Source organism: Amphiura filiformis, chromosome 18 (assembly GCF_039555335.1).
Source record: "Amphiura filiformis chromosome 18, Afil_fr2py, whole genome shotgun sequence".
Classification (NCBI taxonomy): Eukaryota; Metazoa; Echinodermata; class Ophiuroidea; order Amphilepidida; family Amphiuridae; genus Amphiura; species Amphiura filiformis.
Window position 1 is genome coordinate 7,430,612 of NC_092645.1, and position 25,622 is coordinate 7,456,233.

General features: G+C 37.0%; 1 protein-coding gene across 1 annotated transcript in view; it reads right to left on the reverse strand.

Moving 5' to 3' along the window:
* Positions 1-476: 476 nt before the first annotated feature.
* Positions 477-25,622, reverse strand: part of LOC140139575 (uncharacterized) — a 49,353-nt gene continuing 24,207 nt past the window's right edge. Inside the window, exons 12-14 of the mRNA XM_072161280.1 lie at positions 7,327-7,560; positions 6,170-6,415; positions 477-610 (exon numbers count right to left, since the gene is read on the reverse strand). Coding sequence (XP_072017381.1) covers positions 477-610; positions 6,170-6,415; positions 7,327-7,560 — 614 coding nt within the window. The remainder of the gene's footprint in view (positions 611-6,169; positions 6,416-7,326; positions 7,561-25,622) is intronic.

Here is a 25,622-nt window from a genome sequence, read left to right on the forward strand (position 1 = left end):
TTATATATTAGTAAATATTATTGTGATATAACAATTCATATTTAAAGTCCTCAACAAAAGTTTGGAAAGTTTTTTCAAAAATCTATATCTCAGGTTATTTGTGACATGTTCATATCATGTTGCACATCAATGGATAGCTACATTATTCCCCTTTACAATGATACCACATTTGAAACAATCACTTTTTTCACGGCTGTGTACACATCTGGTGAATGTAGTGGGGTCTCAAACAGAATGTGCCAAATTGACCATTATTCTGTGCTCAAGTAACACTAGTCACCAACCTCAATAGCGATTTGAAAAAGCATACCCAGCCAGAACAGCCATCACCTCCTCATGTTGCTCACCAGCCTGGTCACACATTGCTGTGTGATGGCATTTCATTCTTCAACCAGGATTTGTCGCAGGTTATTCAATGTGGTTGAACTGGCTATATTCTGGCACGCACAACACGATCAAGCTGGTCCCACAAGTGTTCAGTCGGGTTGAGGTCTGGACTGATGGTAGCCCATTCCATTCTCTCTACTCCAATATTCTGAAGGTAGCCGTTGTCTACCCAGACTCTGTGGGGGCGACTTTGTCATCTGGGATGATTGCATTAGGTCCCAGACTGTGAAGATATGGAATTGCAGCTTATGCACAGAATAATGGTCTATTTGGCACATTCTGTTTGAGACCATACTACTAGACTTCTCCGTAGTCGACTTGCCCATTTTGCATACTCTGGGTATTACATTTAAGCATAAAACTCTGATTTATATTGATTTGTGTGCAACTGATAGATTTTCACATCTGTATCTGATCTTTTCAGTCACCGCACTCCCTCTGTTTGTTAGCTTCCCAAGTGGACTACTGACTTTGCCTTGCGGTTAAGATTTTTAACACGGGACTCTATGGAGAGTTAGGCCAATTCTAACTAAATTTGGCCATGATGTAATGAATCTTTAAATGGATCTGCCATGTGATTGGTCGCCCATATCTCGCTATGGTTTAAATCTTCCGGGCCCGCGCCATTACCATTAACTACACCGTACACAACTATCTGTGGTATTTGCGGCGCTTTTGTGTTGACGCGAAAGTTAATCTCTCATCAAACATCTAACGCGTCTTGTACTATACCATGCTTAGTACTTGTGGTTAATGGACTGATAAACAAGTATGCTTGACAGTGTGTTTTTAGAGAGCAAAGTCCCGGGGCAAAGTTCTGCTAAAAATTCAAAGTCCATAGTCGGATGTTCGTGGTTCGCTATCAATTAACTGGTAGATTCCAAAATCAGAATTGTTCAGTATTAAAGTGAGCCATTATAATTATGCAAGATAATGAAGCATTCAATTACTTTCATTGTCACTAATGCACATATCAAATGCAACCCCGGCCCCTGGGGACCCGGGGATGGTCCGGGACTTGACATCATGTGACCCGGGATTTGACTCAAAATGTGTCCCGGGGGGAGCCGGGTGTTGGCCGGGACTGGTATAAGACTTGACGTCGGCCAAACCCCCGGGAAAGTGGGCCGGGACTTTACCCGAGCCGGGCCGGGATTATGTCGTAACTTACCCAGGGTTTTCCAACCAGTAAAATGGGCCGTGGTTTGCTAGTAAGGATGTCCACATTTATGGGTCAGGGAATCCTATCACTTGGCCGTACTTGAGCCATGGATGTGTATTAATAATCACTGAGTCGCCTCATTAATGTTACTGTTCATATAAATCCATTCCAAAAACAAAATATTGGCTGTTGTTTCCAAATTTTGCCATAGTAGTTCATGTATCTGCTATTTAGCGGGGCTCTAAAGTTAACATGTTTAACCAGACCACACTGGCTTCTTGACATACACGTGCAAACGAGAGCCTGCTACACGCTTATTTATGCCAAATGTATTGGGTTTTTTTTTTTTAACCACCCGCCGAGAGTAAAGTTCTAAATTATTAGACCTACACTCAATAAAAATTCCCTTTAAAAGGGAAAGCCAGCCTCAATGTAGAAGAGGTCTTGTAATTAGTTTTGGTCAATGTGAAAGGCATTTTTAGGATCACGCTTACATCTACATGACAGTCCACCAAACCATCAACGATGAGAACATGCACACTGAAACAGCAGAAAACATTAATTCCTAATCTCATGTCAACTCTTTTAATTCATTACATGTACTCCAAATTGTTCTGGTCTGTTTGTTTTGTTGTTGTTGTTGTTGTTGTTGTCGTTGGTTTTTTTGTCTTTTCAGCTTTTTACCCACGATATCTCAATTTCCAATTTTGTAATACCAGAACTTACGAACTCAATATCTTCGCTTAGGAATGTCCGATTTCACTGCTTTCGATATATACACTGCCGGTTTGAGTTAACTTACATGTACATTTTATTTTAAAATAACTTAATTAATTCGCAATGTATAGTTTAAGCCTACTATATTATAATAGATAGTGGCCAGCACATTTATAAAGGACTGGTTACTCACTACAATCTTCACTCTTAAACTGTGTTTTTCTGAATGTGCTGATCATGTTGATTGCTAGTCGGAAACTTCTGCGAAGCTATGGACATGGCATCTTACATACTCCATTCTATAACAGTCTGCCTAGTGCCTTGTGTGTTTTCTCTTCAATCATTTTGTTGAATGTAATTTTATGAATCAAATAGTTATGTGTCATTTTATTTATAATAAAGAAGTTATTAAATTAATAAAGTAAGACAATTTATTTATCTATAAGTGCATGTCAAATGGGGTACATTGTTCAATACTATATGAATAAATTATGCCCATATTATAGCTAGGCCCTAAAAACTTTATTTTGCATCGGATTTTTCCCGTTGAAAAGACAAAACTGATGTTTATGATAGCAACCATTTCATCAATAACATTTTGAGTCATTTTTATCCATAAAACGACACAGGATATGATAGATAACTACTTTCACATCAATATGGTCCATATGATCACAGATTGTTGAGAATCTGTGATATGATCCGAGGATATGATGAAGATTTTGATTCTATAGATCTGTTATCAACATGATATCACGCTGTTCAGTGGTCAAGGAGTAAGGACCCCGGTCAAGGACACTGATATGACATCATAGGTGATGTCAGATTTTCTTCTGCTGACCATATGATGCTATATATATTAACTATTATTGTTACATTTAGGCCTTTAAACTTTTAAAGTCATAATTAATTAGTTCAAACATAACTTTGGTAATACTCACTCGTTTTCGTTCGTTGAAACGGCAAAACATACTTACTTTTCCTAACAAATCGAATTAAAATATTTTAAAAAACAGGTACCAGCCCCGAATGGGCTGGCGAAAACAAAACTGACCGTGATAATAAAAGAATCCATGTGACATCTACGATCGACTGCTACATGGCCATAATATTTAATAGAATACTAGATACTATAGGTAGTGTACATATTCTTTACAATATCATTAATCACAAATCGTTGAAAGGATGTTTTCACTATTACCCAAAATGACAACCTCGTGAAACAAAATATTAATAACCAGTGCGCCAAAAATTTGATAGATGGTCATTTGATTTTAAACAAGATACAAGGTGTGGACGGGGTATGGGCATTTACAGAATAGCCTCATTATAATTATTGAAGTTGCATTTTGGATTGACATAAAAAAAATCATATATAGGCCTATAATATTATGTGCTTAAAATGTTCATGCAAAGATCGAACATTCGCCACTCCCGTATAATCGTGGACAGATGTAAATGCAGTGATCTGTTTCTTTCATATATTTGATGTTTTAATCATAATTATAGACCTACATGTAGGCCCTATATCAATACGATATTCCTGGTTTATTCCCGGCATTTTCCGACCCGCCATTCATGCCTCGTAATATATTTAAAACAAGCATGCATATTAAATATAGCACTTGATGGCACACAGGGATCCCCCTCTTGTCCCATTCCCCTGCCACTGTAAAGCATGAAAAATACACGAAATGACTAAGTGGGCAAGTCGGGTGACTGGGGTCCGACATTGATATAAGTAAAGTAAAATTCCTTCGACGCTGTGCTCGTCAGAAAAAGGGTCATTAGACATCGACATAATAGACGTTAGTCCGAAAATGGAAACAGTAGGCCTATATCTGAGAATTACGCTGCTCTGCACCAGTGACGAGAATCTAGTTAAGTAATTTCGTTATCGTTTTTAGATGTTCTGCAACAAGGTGAGTAACTGACGTATTTACAACCCGGTGGGTTCAGTCTTCACTGACAATGTGTACGCATGATGGTTCCAATTAGGGGTACTTTTCAAGAAATGTCTGCGGAATTTTCGAGGACAAAAATGTTTGCGATTGTCCAAATTAGGGGTGTTTTGGAGCAAAATTGTCCTTGAAATGAAAAATAGGGGGTATTTCTAGGACTTTTGTCCGCGTTTTACCACTACAGTTTTTGGTATTGTCCTCATTTCCCCGTGAAATAGGGGGAAAATTCAAAAGCGTCCTTGAAATGGTAAAATTAGGGGTATTTATTTCGGAAAAATGTCCTCGATTCCTCGTGATAAGGGGGTGAAATGAAAATGCGTCCTCAAAATGATAAAAATAGGGGAGGTATTTGGGGGCAAATTTTCCTTGATTTCACGCAAAATAGGGGGTAAAATTGCTGCAAATGCCCTCGATTTCCCGTGAAATAGGGGTCATTTTCAAATCCTGGAACGGTCATACGTCCTACCTTTAAATACAAACTGAACCCACCAGGATTTACAATGGAACACACATGTTGACCTATATTTGAAGCGTTTGAATCCTCCCAGCATGTCCAGAGCTCGGTAGTCCATTTAGTGAAGACATACCTGAATACCGAATTTTGAGCCCGCTATATTAAAACCGTATGTAGATCCAGGCCTATATCCGATGCTCAGGGCCGGGAACTTGGGCCGAGGAATACCCGGGGTTTGCATCGGATATTTGCCCCGGGGGGCCGGGGAGTGGCTGAGAGTTTTGCCCGGGTGGGTCCGGGACTGTCCATGTGTTTACCCGAGACTTGAACTTTTAAACCCAAAATCCACGGCTCACGACCCGGCCATCCCCGGGTCCCCAGGGGCCGGGGATGCATTTGATATGTGCATAATCATCTGATATTCTTAATTCTTTATGACCATTTTACTATTGAATACTTTAATTTTAATAAACATCAGTATAATTTTGAGTTCAACGTAATGGGTTCATCATGACTAATAATAACATATTTTTAATAAAATTCGACTATGGCATAGTCTACCACACTACATTCACAAGACGCGTATTCAGCCGTGAAAAAAGTGATTGTTTCAAATGTGATGTCATTGTAAAGGGGAATAATGTAGCTATCCATTGATATGCAACATGATATAAACATGTTACAAATAATCTGAGATATAGATGCGTGGAGTTTATATCAACATCATGAGAAATATTTGGACTAAAAATTTAAAAAAATATATTTTGAGCTTAGAATTTGAGCGTGATCAATATTATATTTATTATGCAAATAAACGATTTCAATGGACTGGGAGCTAACCTTTTGTTGACCATTGAAGGTCGCGCATTTATACATGAACGAACATGAAAAGAGCTCTAGGCTCATTTGTTATGAGCTGTATAACTTTAATAAGAAATCAGGAAGTTAATTTCTGGAGATAATTGTCGTGTGTTATTTGATGGGTCCAATATTATAATGTGTTTGCCAATCTTCTGAAATGAGTTTAAGTGTAACCATGGGCTATAATTAAAGACAGAGATAAAAAGAATTTATCGCGTCTGATGTCACTGTCAATTACGATCCTTGATTGGTTAACACAAGTTAATAGCGCGTAAAACGGAAGACCGATCTATCTGGTGCTGATCGGAGAAAAGGAATAGCAGCAAATGGCGACAAATTACGTGCTTTTACAAGGCAAAAAGCAGCTTTTCTAGGCATTGTTGACATGGTGCCTTCGCGAAAGAAAGTTTCCTGCTATAAAGACCTAACTTTTGAGATGGTTTGCATGTTTGAAGGTGCAAAATTGACAATAAGGCGCCCGGTTATACCGCCTCGTTCAGAACAAACCGTGCTCGAGTTTAATTCACAGATGACGTCAGACGCGATAAATTCTTTTTTATCTTTGTCTTACATTATATGTGTTTATTCATATTACTATGCTGAGCAAAACAACCAAAAGAATCTTACCCAAGACATCAACGTTAAATGCACAACTTGCGTTATTTCCATATCCATCTGAAGCCGTGCACGTTACAAGCGTCTGTCGAATAACAAAGTTAGTTCCCGATGGCGGATCGCAGTTGACTGTGGGCCTGTCACCCGAGTTATCGGTAGCAACAGGCCCTTGCCATGCAATCATTGCGGTCGATTGGCCTGGATCTGTGTTGGTTGCTTGATTTACAGGGCAGGACGCCAAAACAGGATCTCCATGGTCTGATGATAAACAATTACATAAATGGAATTGCTAAAATTTAAAGTTTCCAATTAGCACGTTTTTGGATGTGTATTGTTTGCTGACGACATCACAACAATATAACACATTTACAGAAATATAACTCAAGTCAGCAAATGGTTTAAAGCCAAATAATTGACAGTAAATACTGGGTATATGCTACAAACAAATACTGCTATTATTCGAGAAGTTCTCGTGAGTATTGATTGAAGAATAGATCAGGTTAATATTGTATAATATTAACCTCTTCTATAAAGGTCTTCACTAAATTTTTCCTTAAGCCTTACCCGTCTCGCATCGAGATCCAGAGAATCCTTCTAGACATGCGCAGATGTATTCCCCAATTCTATCATAGCAAACCCCTTCGTGTTCACAAGGATTCGAAGAACATTCATTTGATTCTTTAAAAAATCATAACAATTGGGCCAATACTGGTAGTAGCTGAGGATGTGTAGTACTTGATATCGATTAAAATTCGTCGATTGCATTCCATAGTGGGGCACCGAGAATAAACAACTTTTCAAGGGTTTGACAAATGCCAATATAAGATCGAGTTGTGTAAATCAAATGGATTATAAAAGAAAACTAGAGGGTGCAACAACCTCCACCGTATGTAGTGTTACAAAAAGTGGCTTAGCAGGACATTGTGGTGTATTACATTACAGTGTATTTCACAGTGCCATTGAAGAAAATATGGGGTTCTCATTGAGAAAAAGTGGGGATTGTTAATCGTACCGTCCTTTCCAACTTGAAACAATTTCTCCAACGCGAAATAATTAAATTTATCCAACACAATAAATTAATTTCTCCAACACTGTCTGAATTGATGAATCACTTACGATAATTTTATCGAAATATTCGCTCGTAAACAATGTATTAAATTTATACTTACCGCAGTATTCTTCTCGTTCCAATAGGATATCAAGGGCCTGCTTGTTCCAATTCATACGGTTAGTTAGTGGTGTAGGATCATCCACAAACCATAGTGTCTTATCGCCGCTACGGTCCTTATAGGTAGTACAGGTTTGAGGTGAATTGCGAGGAGCTACCACTCCTTGACAATAACATCTCTCCTTATATGGTAGTGACCATCGCAAGGCGCCCCTTGTGATGGATCTGGTCGTTCCTCTAACATGCACAATTGACAAGAAACCAATGTCGAAAACACTGATGAATAAAATTAATCATGTTTATAGAATGCTTCAAATCTTTAAGTTGTGTGTGAAGTAAAAAATACTACTAAAATGGCAAAACATAAAAACTTGCGGATGTGGACGCAGTTCGTACTGTGTAAGCGATCAAAACTATATAGCAGTGTTGAAGTTTCAAAAAGTGTTCTAATCTAATCTATACCACTAATCTAATCTATATGTATACCACTATGAATATCCAACTTTATAACAATTGAGTAGTTATGTGAGTGTGTCTTGCAATATTTTGCTACGTCTCTTACCATGCTTACTGTACAGTAAATTCGATTTTATTCAAAATAATTTGATTTTCTATACACACATAGGCAAAACGACTGTTTTTCTGAAATATTATATACCTCAGCTACATGGTTCAAAAGAAATACCCCCTAAGATTACATTTCTTTCCATAACTTGACATACATTGTGTTGATTTGAAATGTTTTTAAAAAATGTGAATAGAGGAATCGTTTGTCAACCCTACCAAAGTTGTTTCATTTGCAATGGTCAAAAATAATAACATTTTCCAAGAATGATGCTTTCAGCAAAAGTTGCACTTTACCACATTATGTACAAAACGTTCTCGATATTAATGATAAAGTTGATTTAATTCTTTTAATTCACCCATGCAACCATCCTGCAGTGCAAAACAATGATTTGTTTAACATAATTTTGACGTAAAATTGTCTTTGATGTTTTTAATCAGCAGTTAGTTGTTTCAAAATGATAAAATCACTAGGAAGGAGAAATGAGCTCTCCACGCATATATTTGACCAAAAGGGTGAACGTTTACCTGTATTGGGTCGGTCTTCTTTGCCATGTACGTCTTTATTTAAGAGAGCCGTTGCTATAGATCTTTGCAACTGTTTCAGTCTACCATTTGCAAGTACATTTTTCATCTCTTCTAGTCAACGAAAGAAATAAGTATCACACTAAAAACCTTATTTCTACTCCTATAGTGATTTTACCATTTTTGAAACACCGACTGAAAACCCATTTCATATCAAACTTCATGTCAATAAATGATAGTTTTATACTGAAAGATGATTGCATAAGTGACTGAGTAATCGGGTACATAAAATTTAAGAAAATAAGCTAACAAATAAATCAATCAAAACATTGATCACGTTGATATCGAGAACGTTTTTGCACAAATGCAACTTTTTCTGAAAGCATCATTTTTAGAAAATGTGATCAATTTTGACTAACAAAAATTATTTTTAAAAAGAAGAAAATTGGAAGGGTAGCAAAGAGTCTTCTATCCACATGTGTTTTGTTTTTCAAATCAACCAAATGTATGTCAAGTTATGCAAAGAAATGTTTTGTGATTTTAGGGGGAGGGGTATTTCTTTTGAACCCTGTACTATAACTACCTTGTATGCTTAAAATAATTAATGCTACACCTTGTACGTGATTCATCCACCACCAATACGACCACATGGTAAGCTGAAAAGAAATAAAATGTCATCTTTTTAATCCTTTGAAACGTATCTTTTTTCTTTTTTAATCCTTATTTACTACTAATTTGTCGGTATTACTTAGACAACTTGTTCCCGATATTTATTTAATAAAATTAGAAATCGAAGATTGTCCAAAAATCATTTTCAGTCGGGTAAGTTTAGGGCATTCTTTGACGAGATTATTGAAATACTATAGGAAACTGAGAGAAACACACATATATACCCCCATCCCCCACATACACAGGTGATATTTCCTCTATATATTCATGTTCTGCGACAACTTAAAAAAAACACCCACTTCAATCAAGAACTTAAGGCGGTCACTCTTTTGTCAAAATGTGCACTAAAATGTGATGGGTTTGACATACGTGACCATCCAGCACAACTGAGCCCTGAATGTCGCCAATCATCATTTTTGAGATATTCAACCAAAATATTCTGATTGAAATTAGCTTTAAAATGATGTATATCATGTCTATAGTACTTGACATTTCAGTAGTAAAAATCAATAAAACTGTCAATAAATCTATTGTTTCTCATGTTTGCACGTGGAAACACAAATCGCCGTGTTCATATTCGCGTTACTACTGGGGGAGGGTAAAATTGGGGGGGGAATTCTTTTGTAAAGCCAAAAGAGAGGACAAGCAATTTTGGGGAGGTAGAAGGGAGGCAAGCTATTTTTGGCACACTAATGGCTGAGTGCTATTAAAGGGGCACATGTTGTAACAGTAGGAATTTTTCAACGAAGAGGGTCTTGGGAGCCAAAAAATGGGGTTGTGGTCGTTGCGGGCGAGAATTTATGGTTTTTGAAAATTCTAGATCTCTCTCAGAAATGCCATCGACGTATGGTACAAGGACTGAACCCTTGGTTTTGTCTTTAGTATGGTGCTTGTCTTCCTTCACCTTATCGATGGTCCAACCAGGGCATCCGCTATAAGTCAAGACTTCCTGGATCTTACTTTCTTCCTCTTCTCTATTTGTCTTCTCTGGCATAAAATTTATCACCAAGTTCAAAAAATCAAAATTATTTGATATTAGAAGGACATTCCACGTATCCAGAATGCAATTTGATGCAGGGTTCAGTTTTTGCCTGGTTTGACGTTTAAACCAGCAAACAATGGCAAAAACTCACATATAGTCACTCAAATATTATAAAGTAACACAGAAAGCTCATAAAGAGTAACACAAAACGTTTAATGAATCATTCAACATATTTTTTGTCTCATCAAGTCCTTAAAATGAAAAAGTTTTGAATTTGATATATGCCACATTTAGCATGTTTAGGTTAAATGCACTTGAGCAATGAAAACACATGCCTTTAATTTCTTAATAATGTGACGTGTCATGTCAAAAGGAGACACTTTTGGGCAGGTTATCAATTCTGAGGCTTTTACATGTCTTAAATATAGAGATATTTTGCTCCAGAACGCCGTTTTTTCCAATGAAATCGGACATTCCTAAGCAAAGATATTGAGTTCGTAAGTTATGGTATTATAAAATTGGAAATTGAAATAAAATATTATTGACAATGTTGAGAGTGGAAATTACCTGGAAAAATGTCTCAACTACAAGACGCCAGTTATATTCCGGTCTGAAACTATCACACAATATTTTTAACATTAATAACATCACAAAATCGCAACAAACCCAAATTGTGAAAAAATCACTCCGGTCAGATTTTTGACTATTACTCCATTTACGATCCTGCCCAAAAGTGTCTCCTTTTGACATGACACGTCACATATGTTATCTATAATAACAAAATCTGGCCTTGTTACACTCAGGAAATTTTTTTTGTAACTTAATAATTTGTTTTGAGATGAAAAAACTGAACATTAAATCACTTTTTTAGTTTATGCCAAGTGGACTCCACCTGCAGGTTTATACTGTTGAGCAACCAATCGTATTCGAAAGATCTTGAAGGGAAGGGACCGGGCAATGACATGCAGGAAGTGCAGATCTTTGCATTTTAGGTTCTTATATATGTTGGAGTGTACAGATGGGGATTAATATCATTATCAGCATTAGAGTTGGATTCATGTTCAAAATAGTGACGGGAAAAGCGTCGGGAGAGACCGTTGTGTGTTGAGTAGCATCACTATTAGGACCATCGGAAAAGGGCGTTATGTGATGGCCAGCACCAGGAAGGGGACTACCGGGGGGGGGCACTTCAATATGAAATGGATGTAGGTGTAGGGCTGGCACTTTCGCACTAAGGGGCATTCGGTGAGAGCAAAATGTAAAAAATATGGGGTCATTGGGTGAGAGCATGGTTTTGGCATTCGGTGAGAGCAAAATGTAAAAATATGGGGTCATTGGGTGAGAACATGACTTTTTTTTTTTAATGGGATCTTTGGGTGAGAGCCGAAACAGCGACGCAAAAACCTCGAAAATCGAATTTCTAGTTCTAAATGGCTTCAAATTTCATTGTTTTTTCAAAATAAGTAACAAAATCAGTGATAAATGAAAGGTGCTGTTCAAATTGAACTTGTCAGGGTCTTTGGGTGACAGATCAAATGGAAAAATAGGGGGCTTCGGGTGACAGAGCATGTGTTCGTAAAAAAATATGGGGTCTTTGGGTGACAGCGATGCTGAAAAAGGGGGTCTTAACAGCCCTACATACGCGTCACCTCCAAAGTTGGAGTGCCCGGGGACTACTCGCATATCTATCTCTTCAGCGGTTTCCCTATGGGTGGGTTTCTTAGCAGATATTTCCTACTTTATAAGATCGTGCCAATGTTCAAGGTGCATTCGCAAGCTACCCTGGTTCATGCTGAGTAGCTGCGTTTGAGTGTACGGGATTCTGCCACTATTTCCATGAGAATAATTCGGTTTCACAATTAAACAGTCAATGTCATTAACATTGTGTTCATTAGGCCCTGGATTAGGTTGAACATCATCCGAGATAAGCAGTCTTAACTGAAATGTAGAGCTGGAGTTATGATAGTATGGGATTCTTGTTTTCAAATAGTAAATATAGGCACCACGGGCCTTTAATGTGAAGGTTAATGGGGACACCAACCTTTGTTTTGTTACTAAGTAATAAAATAATTTGGTGTAAGTTGTGGATGATGATCATTATCTCCGAAGGTCACACTCGTTATTGATATATTATGATGATAATTGACTTCGACTCGGTCCTAATTGCCCATTCCTTTTCAATTTAATGCCTGCGGCGTCCAATAAAATTGTATTTTATTACTACAATATTAGAAAGCGTAAAATCCAATTATGTATATTAACAATAAAGGAGATGACTTAGCCTCTTGAAAAATTCTTATAATGCTGTATACGATGCTCGTTCGTGACAATGTGTCTCACCCTTCTCTTTCTCCCTTCCGTTTTGTATAATATAATGTAAAACGATGTTGATTCCAACCCTTACTACAAATCACCTCTGTAAGATATGTATGCTAGATATTGTTTTTACACAGTCATGTAACGTTATTCCTTTTTTCTTTGAACAAATTCATCTGGATTGTTGTGATAATGGTTTTGAAGGTTTATTCTATCAAATCCAGTAGTAAAAGATGGTATATTTACTCACGTTTGCAGTGACGTTTCTATGATAATCTATCATCTTTTTTAGACTGGCATCCCATACCACTCCTCACTTACAAGATATCATCACCACACCCTATTTGGCATTCGGCAGTGGTATGGGTTTCCAGTCTGAAGAAGATGATAGATTAAAGAGTTGCGAAAAGGCGTTCACTGCAAACGCCATATGGGTTACGTATTACGACATTGTGCGGTAAAACGTCATAGTGCCGTCCACATCCAAACTAGTCTCCTACGCAGACAGTTTGTGTTGGTCCTAACGCTCGGCGTTCCTAGTATGTTCGTGATAGCCGCATACAGTCTGGCCCGACTCTACATCAAATACAAGTGCAATAAGCTCATGGTGGCGCTATGCTGAGACAAATATTTCTAAATATAGAAGCACCCATTCATTCGCCTTGGGTGCATCGCATTAGAGAATGAATTTGGAGAAAACCTTCTGATAATTACAAACACTCGCTGAGCAGCAAGACCTTCCCTCTAAGCTTTTAATCCGATAAGCTGATTATCTATTTGTTTTCATGAATTGGAAGACATTCTTTGATGCATTACTGAGCTCAATCATCTGAAATTACTGGAGGGTGAGCCACCGAGGCTGGTGGCTCAGCATAGTATTTTATTTATATTTACAGAAGGTTTTCTCCAAATTCGTTTCCTAATGCGAACCAGAGGAGATGAGAATAGCTTCTCATCTTCTCTCATCGAACCCACTTTCCTCGGTATTGAAATACAAATACGACTGGCTGTAAAGTCACTCTAAGCATCAGTCCAGATCATGAGATTAGCGATATTTGAGTTTTGCGGGCTATTGGAAAATGAGTAGGCCTATAGTTCACACGTGTATGCTATTGTCTAAATAACCTAAACAGCAAAATGGCAAATTCCATATCTATAGAGCAAAGATGATGGAACAATACCCAGATTTAAAAGCTTTTAAACAAGAAATTATTACTATTATTATAATATATATATTATCATATATTAATATCAAGCAGCATGTAATTTAGAGTTATACAAGTTTTCGAAAAAATGACAACTATGGCGAAGTCTTTGCACTGGTTAATTGGTTAAAATAAAAATCCTTTGCTGATCTTTTAAGTATCACATGTATAATAATTCTAGTATAGGCCCTATAATGTATACCTATATAGTATATTACAATTAGTCTCAGCTGTCAGGAAAGTTTTGTGAATGGATCCGGTGGTCATTTTGAATGTTTTTCTCCCCCCACTGGACTCAGGGAATAAACCATAGACAGTAACACTATGGCTGTCGAAAAATAAAAATAAACAGAGTTTGGTGTTGGATGCCATGGTGTATATTATTCGAACTTGCCTAAAACGCCTTTTCGCAAGATGATTTTTGGACGGCATTCTCCACACACAAATGAATAGACAATCGAAATTTATTCACTTCTTCGTGTCTATGCTAGGTCCATTTGTAACACCCAAAATGGATTTTATTACATGTCGGACTCTACTTGTTCTATTTGAATAGTTTGATTTGTTTCATAACACGACAAACATAACCTTTTTTCTGCATTTTATAATACTTTTTTTGTCATTTTGGAACGCCATTTTTGCTACCAACCGCAACGTAACCGCCTTAGGGAATTCCACGATTGACCAATTCACAATGGATTTCACCCTCTAGGGGGCATACTAACTAATTTTCGACTAATGTAGCATGCGGTTGGCGTTCCCGTATCACGTAAATTTCGCAATCTCTCTCATATTCTCTCAGCTCTACAGCAGCCCACGGTTGGCGTTTCCGTATCACGTTTCACATACATTTCGCAATCTCTCTATTAGCATAGAAATGTCACTGAAATTTTAAGTAAATATACCATCTTTTACTACTGGATTTGATATAATGAACCTTCTAAACCACGTAACTTTATATTTAAGAAGTTATGCATATAATAAGAAAAGTTTATATAACATACCTATTCTCGTTCATTGACGATGAAGAGCCTCATTTTCAATTCAAAGCGAGCTGCCTACTGGATCGTTATTAATGACAGCGCTTATTATCTTATTGTCTGTCGAATATCACAATTTTTCCGCATGCGCATATAAAGTAAACCGTCCATACCCCGTGCGAATGGTGCATTTGATAATATTAATATTCGTTTTAATTGTTTATCGCTATATGGATACAAATGGAACTAGACTTAGCTGTGGTCTAAGACCACGAACACAGCCGTGGTGTGACCCCTTAATGACCTTTGACTCCAAAATCTCAGAACACTCCATAGACATCGGCTAATCTCAATGCACGTTTGCACGTGGCATCACTCTGCTATGTTATTTGTGCCAGTAGAGGCATTTAGAAGGAATTTCGTTTTAGACCGGAAGTGACCTCTAAATGACCTTTGATCCCAAATAAAAATACCAGAGATACACTGGATAACCACAATTCATGTGTGAACATACCGTTACTGTCCTATGTTTTGTTTAGCTAATAACATTTTTGAAATTATTTCGTTTTATACCGGAAGTGACACTTTAATGACCTTTGACCCCAAATCTGTGTACACCCCGTAGACACTGGGTAATGACAATGCATGTGTGCAAGTGGCGTCACTGTCCTACGTAATATGTTGGAGAAGATGCATTTTAAAGGTATTTCGTTTTATACCGGAAGTGACCCTTAATGACCTATCACCCAAATTAAAAAAAATACCACATATACACTGGGTAACCACAATTCATGTGTGAACATATCGTTACTGTCCTATGTTTTGTTTAGCTAATAGAATTTGTTGAAGGTATTTCGTTTTATACCGGAAGTGACCCCTTAATGACCTTTGACCCCAAATCTGTGTACACCCCATACACACTGGGTAATAATAATGCATGTGTGCAAGTGGCGTCGCTGTCCTACATAATCTGTGGAAGAAGATGCATTTTAAAGGTATTTCTTTTAATACCGGAAGTGACCCCTTAATGAGCTTTGACCCCAAATAAAAAAAATACCACATACATGTATACATTGGATGACTACAGATCATATGTGAACATACCGTTACTGTGCTATGTTTTACTTAGCTAATAAAGAATTTTTGAAGGTTTTTTGTTTTTTACCGGAAGTGACCCCTTAATGACCTTTGACCCCAAATCTGTGTACACCAAATAGACACTGGGTAATCGCAATGCACGTGTGCAAGTGGCATTACTGTCCTACGTTATATGTGGGAGAAGATGCATTTTGAGCTGAAATTACGTTTTTGACCTCTGTGACCCCTGCGTGACCTTTGACCCCACAAGTTTCATGTGACATGTAGGGGCACGGTCAATGATCATTGTGACCAAGTTAGGTCAAAATCGATGTAAGCATGTGAGTGCTAGAGCAAATGTAATGGTTGACAGAAAGAAGAAAGAAAGAACTAGACTTAGCTGTGGTCTAAGACCACGAACACAGCCGTGTTGTGACCCCTTAATGACCTTTGACCCCAAAATATATGAAAATCCCATAGACAGTGGCTAATGTCAACGTATGTGTGCACGTGGCATCACTTTGCCATGTTATTTGTGGCAGAAGGGGCATTTTGAAGGTTTTTGTCTCAGACCGGAAGTGACCCCTTAATGACCTTTTACCCCAAATAAAAAAAATACCACGTATACACTGAGTAACATCAATTCATGAGTGAATGTACCGTGTCTGTGCTATATTTTTCTTGACTGATTTTTGAAGTTATTTTGTTTTATACCGGAAGTGACACCTTAATGACCTTTGACCCCAAATCTGTGTACACCCATAGACACTGGGTGATAACAATGCATGTGTGTGAGTGGCATCACTGTCCTACGTAATTTGTGGGAGAAGATGCATTTTAAAGGTATTTCGTTTTATACCGGAAATGACCCCTTAATGACCTTTGACCCCAAATAAAAAAATACCACATATACATTGGGTGACTGCAGATTATGTGTGAACATACCGTACCAATGTTTTACTTGGCTAATAAAATTTTTGAAGGTATTTCGTTTTATACCGGAAGTGACCCTTAATGACCTTTGACCCCAAATCTGTGTACACCCCATAGACACTGGGTAATAGCAATGCATGTGTGCAAGTGGCGTCTCTGTCCCACATAATTTGTGGAAGAAGATGCATTTTAAAGGTATTTCTTTTTATACCGGAAGTGACCCCTTAATGAGCTTTGACCCCAAACAAAAAAATACCACATATACATTGGGTGACTACATATCATATGTGAACATACCATTACTGTGCTATGTTTTACTTAGCTAATAAAAATTGTTGAAGGTTTTTCGTTTTATACCGGAAGTGACCCCTTAATGACCTTTGACCACAAATCTGTGTACACCACATAGACACTGGGCAATAACAATGCATGTGTGCAAGTGGGGTTGCTGTCCTACGTAAGTTGTAGGAGAAGATGCATTTTTAGTTGAAATCACGTTTTTGACCCCTGTGACCCCTGCGTGACTTTTGACCCCGCGAGTTTCATGTGACATGTAGGGGCATGGTCAATGATCATTGTGACCAAGTTAGGTCAAAATCGATGTAAGCATGTGAGTGCTAGAGCAAATGTAATGGTTGACAGAAGAAGAAGAAGAAGAAGAAGAAGAAGAAACTAGACTTAGCTGTGGTCTAAGACCACGAACACAGCCGTGTGGTGACCCCTTAATCACCTTTGACCCCAAAATATATGAAAACCCCATAGACATTGGCTAATGTCAATGCACGTGTCCACGTGGCATCACTTTGCTATGCTTTTTGTGGCAGAAGGGCATTTTGAAGGTATATCGTTTTATACCGGAAGTGACCCCTTACTGACCATTGACCCCAAATGTGTGTACACCATATAGACACTGTGTTATAACAATGCATGTGTGCAAGTGGCGTCACTGTCCTACGTAATTTGTGGAAGAAGAAACATTTTAAAGGTATTTCGTTTTATACCGGAAGTGACCCCTTAATGACCTTTGACCCCAAATAAAATAATACCACATATAAACTGGGTAACCACAATTCATGTGTGAACATATCGTTACTGTCCTATGTTTTTCTTAGCAAATAAAAAATTTTGAAGTTTTTCGTTTTATACCGGAAGTGACCCCTTAATGACCTTTGACCCCAAATATGTGTACACCCCATAGACACTGGGTAATGACAATGCATGTGTGCAAGTGGCGTCACTGTCCTACAGAATCTGTGGAAGAAGATGCATTTTAAAGGTATTTTGTTTTATACCGGAAGTGACCCCTTAATGAGCTTTGACCCCAAATTAAAAAAAATACCACATATACATTGGGTGACTGCAGATCATATGTGAACATACCGTTACTGTGCTATGTTTTACTTAGCTAATAAAATTTTGTGAAGGTTTTTCGTTTTATACCGGAAGTGACCCCTTAATGACCTTTGACCCCAAATCTGTGTACACAACATAGACATTGGATAATTACAATGCATGTGTGCAAGTGGCGTCACTGTCCTACGTAATTTGTAGGAGAAGATGCATTTTGAGTTGAAATCACGTTTTGACCCCTGTGACCCCTGCGTGACCTTTGACCCCACAAGTTTCATGTGACATGTAGGGGCACGGTCAATGATCATTGTGACCAAGTTAGGTCAAAATCGATGTAAGCATGTGAGTGCTAGAGCAAATGAAAAGGTTGACAGAAGAAAGAAAGAAAGAAAGAAAGAAAGAAAGAACCTGTAAGAAAAAAGACACAGCCGTGACTAACGTCACGGCTGTGTAAGAACTAGACTTAGCTGTGGTCTAAGACCACGAACACAGCCGTGTTGTTACCACTTAATGACCTTTGACCACAAAATATATGAAAACCCCATAGACATTGGCTAATGTCAATGTATGTGTGTACGTGGCATCACTTTGCCATGTTATTTGTGGCAGAAGGGGCTTTTGAAAGTTTTTTTTGTCTCAAACCGGAAATGACCCATTAATGACCTATGACCCCAAATAAAAAAATACCATATATACATTGGGAAAACACAATTCATGTGTGAACATACCATCACTCTCCTATGTTTTTCTTAGCTAATAAATTTTTTGAAAATATTTCGATTTATACCGGAAGTGACCCCTTGATGACCTTTGACCCCAAATCTGTGTACACCACATTGACACTGGGTAATAACAATGCATGTGTGCAAGTGGTGTCACTGTCCTACGTAATTTGTGGGAGAAGATGCATTTTAAAGGTATTTCGTTTTATACCGGAAGTGACCCCTTAATGACCTTTGACCCCAAATAAAAAAAAATACCACATATACATTGGATAACTGCAACTCATATGTGAAGATACCGTTATTGTCCTATGTTTTCCTTAGATAATAAAATTTTTTGAAGGTATTCCGTTTTATACCGGAAGTGACCCCTTAATGACCTTTGACCCCAAATCTGTGTACACCTTATAGACACTGGGTAATTACAATGCATGTGTGCAAGTGGCATCACTGTTCTACGTAATTTGTGGGAGAAGATGCATTTTGAGTCGAAATCACGTTTTTGACCCCTATGACCCCTGCGTGACCTTTGACCCCACAAGTTTCATGTGACATGTAGGGGCACGGTCAATGATCATTGTGACTAAGTTAGGTCAAAATCGATGTAAGCGTGTGAGTGCTAGAGCAAATGTAATGGTTGACAGAAAGAAGAAAGAAGAAGAAAGAAGAACCTGTAAGAAAAAAGACACAACGTCACGGCTGTGTAAAGAACCTGTAAGAAAAAAGACACAGCCGTGACTAACGTCACGGCTGTGTAAAGAACCTGTAAGAAAAAATCATTGCAAAATGACGCGGAGCGTAACCCCTGCGCTAGCGTAACAATTTGCGCTTTAAGATTCAACAAATTTAAGTGATATTGCTGATTAATGCAAATGCATTAAGGATATAAAACCAAGCACTATACTCTTCACCACTTCAGTAATGGACGGTGTCCTGAAATAAGGTCCTTTTAAAAGGGCATGGTCGCAGAGCGGTACATGTATTAGTCATTTGAAAGATAAGTCACAAGTAATTTTTCAACAATTTCTTTATATATTTCTGTAAGCCATGTGCCTCACGTAAATAATTGCCAAAATATTTTTAGTTGGTAGCTTGTTTGAAAATAATAGTTCAGGCCACATTATTTTAAAAAAATGTATCGCATTAGGGCCACATTTTCTTTGAAATGTAGGGTCATGAATATATTGGGTCATTGCATTTTATACCAACATAAGGGGTCATAATTTTTGACACCAAAAATACGGGGGTTATAAAATTATCAGTGTTGCATTGTATTTAATGTACCATAAATGTAAGTAACGTTAAAAAGTGAGCTGTTGTAAACTGCTTATCCGCAATAATAGCCTGTTAAGTAAAATTTCACAGTTTTAGGGGCCTGAGCTTTCGATCCTAGCAGGATCTTTATCAAAGGCAGAGTAAATCCTAGCAGGATCATTATCAAAGGCAGAATAAATATAAGTATGCACATATACTATTACTGTCATATTAGCACATCATGACACATTATTTTTTTCTTCATCCAAATAAGTGCCATCAAAAGAAAGACAAGTTGGAGAACATACATTTATTATTTCTGTAGTTTTAATATCAGTATAACTGTCAGTGAGAAACATTATTGAGTTATTTCAAATCTACGGCAAGTTTACATTTTAAGTTTACTTACAACTCATTTCACCTGGAGTTTGTAGTGACATCCTAAAGCATGTGCATGAGCATTTTGATTGTGCCACCATTACTGGCTCACATGTGAATTATGCTGCAATTCTGCAATGTGTGCATTTTTTTCATAGCCACATAGCCCATATTTGGCTGCAACCTCATTACCAAACTCAAGGGGAAACACACTTTTTATACAATTTTGTTCTCTTCTGAAATTTCTTTGGATTAGCAGCTAAAGACAGCTCATATTCTAAAATAATGCTCTCTTTTTATCAATTTTACTGCCTAATGTAGTGAGCATGTGCATATATTATAACCTTCACAGAAAATAAGTGAAACATCCCGTGTAATTATTATGCAAATAAATCATCAATGGTGCGATACAGAGTTACCACATATGTCTAGTGCAGGGCAATACGTTCAAAAATTGTTTTCTACAGCAAATTAGAATGATCATGCATAACGATGATATATTTTTACTCCCACAATGTCAGACATTGGCAGCTTTCTACACAATGCATGTACATTTTGGTGAGAAAGCAGTTATAGATTAGCTACACTACATGGAAACATGTTGATTTTACTTAAATGAAATGCGCTACTTGCTTCAAAAAAATTGTTGTAAATTTGAAGTAGACTAGGTCTGTAAATCTGTATGTGTGTGTGTGTTCATCTTCAGGTATAATATTTTTCACCTCTGTTAGCATGGTTAGTCAGTGATGTCAGTGCGCCTTATAACGGACGAAGTGTAAGATCATACGCGTTCAGCATTCGATCAAATAATTTTTCTAAAGACGCCACATACGTCGTAGATACGAACACAAAACAGCTGCCTGAATACCGACTCGCCAATATGAATAAAAAAAACCCTTTTAAAGGGTTAAGCAGCGCCAAGGATTTATCATTTAAATATTGGTGCAATGCACTTAAGGGATCTAAAATGAGCGTTTATTGCGTTTCGACAGTATTTTTTGTAGGACATGAGAGCACCTCAGACCTATCGAATTGCATTCTGAATACGGAGCATGTCTTTCTGATATCAAATAATTTTCATTTTTGATAATCACAATATAATACAAATTTTATAACAAATTAAAAAAAATTTGATATTTTTCAATTTTTTATATATAACAGTCCTCGAAGTAAATTATATAAATCTAATGATATATTCTTAAAGTGTATGTAGCAGGGAGGAAAAGCCGACGGTCAATTGAAAATTTTGACCTTTCATATTGAAGATATGATTTTTTTCCCAAAAGACCTATTTTTTTTTTTTTTTTGGTGTTTTGGGAAAAAAAATCCATATCTTCAATACGAAAATTTTCAATTGATCGTCGGCTTTTCATCCCACCTACATACACTTTAAGTATAAATCATCAGATTTATAAAGTTTACTTCAAGTACTGTTAAATATCAAAAATATCAATTTTAATGATTTGCCATAAAATGTGTATTAAATTGCGAATTTCAAAAATCAAAATTATTTGATATCAGAATGACATTCTTCGTATTCAGAATGCAATTCGATATGTCTGATGTGCTCTGATGTCCCAAAATAAATACTGTCCAAACGTTCATACCCCAGCCCTTAAAACCCACCCATAATCATATACCAAAATCGCTGAAAGTTATACCCTAACACCGTGGCACATCCCCGTATACCTCCAACCAGGGAGACCCCCCCCGTGTATTTTGTATCGTGTATGATCATGAGAATTGAATATTTCGGATAACCTTGCTTTTCCTTGTGTTTATAACACTTTTTAATCAAAGTTTTACTCCCGTCCTCTATCAAAGTATTCTACAGCAAATTAGAATGATCATGCATAACGATGATATATTTTTACAGTTCATGTCATGTCATGATTATTTCAGCCTAGTTTTTGACCCCATCGTCTCCATCAAACTACAATCATGAGCCCCGCATCGTCATGAATAATTTGTTGCTCCTACCCCCCCCCTACCCCCGCTTTGACATTCTCGAGCGCCGTGGCTCAGATAATCATGGTACAAAATGAACATTGGAGTCGGCAAATCCCGGTACGCCTGTCTCACGCCAAGTAAATCCAAAAAGTTGACAGCCCTGTTGTCGACTCCGTGAATTCGTTTATTCCACTGAACAACATCAAAATGATGACGTAACAGCTGTTGATCAGTCGCTAGTATCCTTGACTCGCAATGCATTATGGGGGTTTCACTCTCATGTAATCTCTTTCTCAGTCAGTTCCCAGCAAACACAAAACGTTTTCGACATAATTCGCAAAAGGTTATAAAAGGTTGTCAGAAAACGTTTAAATGTCGGGTTATATAAAGGGTATATTAAAGAAAACGTTTAAATGTCGGGTTATATAAAGGGTATATTAAGAGTATAAAACTTTTTCATAACCTTAAAAAACATTTTTGATAATCTACTGCTCAGCAAACAAAAATGTTTTACAGAAAACGTTTAAATGTCGGGTTTTATAAAGGGTAACGTTTTAATAACATTCCAAAAACATTCTTGAAAACTTGATACAAAATATTCTAAACAGAATGTTATTTTGGGGTTGAAAAAATATTTTGCGAAAAATGTTTGCCCAAAATATTTTCAATAACGTTTTAAAAAACGTTTTCATGACCTTTATATAACCCGACATTTAAATGTTATTTAAAGGTTTTGAAAAAAACATTTTAAGAACATTTCTGTGTTTGCTGGGTTCAAATATTTTAACATAATGTTATTTAAGTATTGACACAATATTTGGCAAAAATGTTTGCAAAAATAGTTTACAATAACATTTTTGAAAACATTTAAAAATATTGTTGTAGTGTGTTTTTCATACAAAACGTTTTAAAACGTTATCATGACCTTTATATAACCCGACATTTTAATGTTATTAAAACGTTTTACCTAAACCAAAAGCCAAAATATAACTTATTTAAAACGTTTTTAAAACGTTTTTGTGTTTGCTGGGTTACTGACATATGTAAAACAAACCCATGACAAATTACTGTTAAAAAGACCAATATGTTTAATCTCTTTCGCAGTCATATACTGCCATACAAAACAAACTCATAGCAAATACAGAATGTGCATGCGCTTAACCTACATTTTCGATCTCATTTGAGCTCGATTATCGTATGTATTTTGAATGGCGTATCAACAAAAGTTGAGGCATATCACCTATCGTATGCAAGCCATTTCGGTGAAATTAAATAAGGAAGCATCGCCTGCGGGCGCTGCTTCAAAAACAATTCGCAACCAGCATGCAACGACATTGCCAACCCGCTATGCTGCATCCTGATTACCATACACAAATGGAAGACCTGTATATTTTTGCCATTTTTTTTTGGGGGGGGGGGGGGTTCCCAAGCCTAAAAATAAAGGGTTTTATTTTTTGGGGGGGGTTTTCTATGTAGGCAAAGTCCATTGAAAATATCCTTGTGAATTACAAAGATTCACGTGGGAAAATGTACAGCAAGCTATTACTACAAAAATACCACATGCTCCTATTTTAACAAGCTGTGTTTCTAATATATAGGAAATATCCTGTTTTATGTTACCACTTCTGCTCATAAACTTTGCTTATAACAGGATAAAAAAGCCAAGTTCTATTTCTGCCTTGATCAAGTTTACTAAAATAAGCACATGCACATGTAATGTCCATTGGTTCTCAAGATACAAATTGTTGTATGCATGTGGGCATGCATTTACACGACCGATGGAAAAGCTCTTGTCAGTGGTTAGAGAAAAATACCAAATTGGAACTGAAAGCATTCTGTATTTATCCTTCAAATGTCAAGCAGTTACAAGTACAGGCATTCAATTGCTGCGCGGCTGGGCAGATATCATCACTCCCACCTCGCCCCTGAACTGCCCTTATTACGCTGGCCAAATCAGCTTACCATGTAAATGCATCTTCTTTTTTAACCTCAAAGAAGAGTGGAGTATTCAAATGACTGCTGTATACAATAATTATGCACATAATCTATGACAGAGAAAATGAAGATTAAGTTCTATTATGTAACCCCCCCCTCTAGCAGCATCTTTTAATTCTCGCTATTCGCAATAAGGACGCCGCCAGCGGTTTGCGATGTATCATGGGAAAAATCGTGATGAATCATGGGAAAAGGTCGACATCAAGTCCGCGCAATACGAAGCAATGCACTAATTTTTTTGCTATTACGATTTGAACACGTGACAATATTTTTTATATTGACAAACTAAAAAATATTGTCACGTGTTCCTATGTAATAGCATGGTAATATTCGTATTGCGCGGACTTGGATGTCGACCTTTTCTCCCATGATACATCACGATTTTTCCCATGATACATCGCAAACCGCTGGCGGCGCCCTTATTGCGAATAGCGAGAATTAAGGTTGGTCTGAACCCTGGAATTATGGAAACTTTCGGGCCTCATAACTGCTAAAATGTTGGTCTAAAGTATATAAAAGTATACATATTTAGAATGGCAAAGAATAGATACGTTCATCTGTGAGGTCAAATTTGGGCCAAAATGCTCATTTTTTGGCCCACTTTGTTTTTCGTGCAACGTAAAAAAAAATTCTTGGGCCAAAATTTTTTTATTAATTTTTAAAAACTAGATAAAAATATTTAGGAGCTGGTTATTCATTTTTTTGAATTTCGACCAACTTCGAGAAATTTGCACCAAAAATGGTCAAAAAATGCTGAAAAAGCCCGATTTTCGCCCAAATTTCAAATATTTTTTATATACTGTTATATAATTTACACCAAAAATTTAGCAGTTATGAGGCCCGAAAGTTTCCATAATTCCAGGGTTCAGACCAATCTTAAATAGCATTACTTGAAACCCAATTGTTGATGCGATGTTATACAAAGGCTAATTGAATGATAATAACTTGAATATAGCCACTTTTAGTGCACTTCACTAAAACATCACAGTCATTGAAAGTCAGATTGGTGGCCATTTAAATAAAAATACGCCCTTTATCATTGCTTTTTATTTACTAAAGTAGGCTTGAGACAAAGAAAATAAAGTAAGATAATCTAACAAAGACACCTGGAATCGCTATACAAATAATTATATGGAAATTTGGCAGTAACTTTGAAAATAGCGCCCTCTCCGTTTTACCAAGGGTCGACATTTTTTACACACAACCTGATTTCAATTTCTATATGGGTAAGGTTTCCAGAAATAGTTGTTGCCAATTTTTTTTTAATTACATCCATTTTTCTCAGTGTTATCTCACTTACATGTAGTTTTGTGCAAAGATGAAGAGAAAATACACAGAAAGATAACGAATAGTGATGACTAGTAAAAAGACTGAGTATAATGTGAGCAACTTGTAAT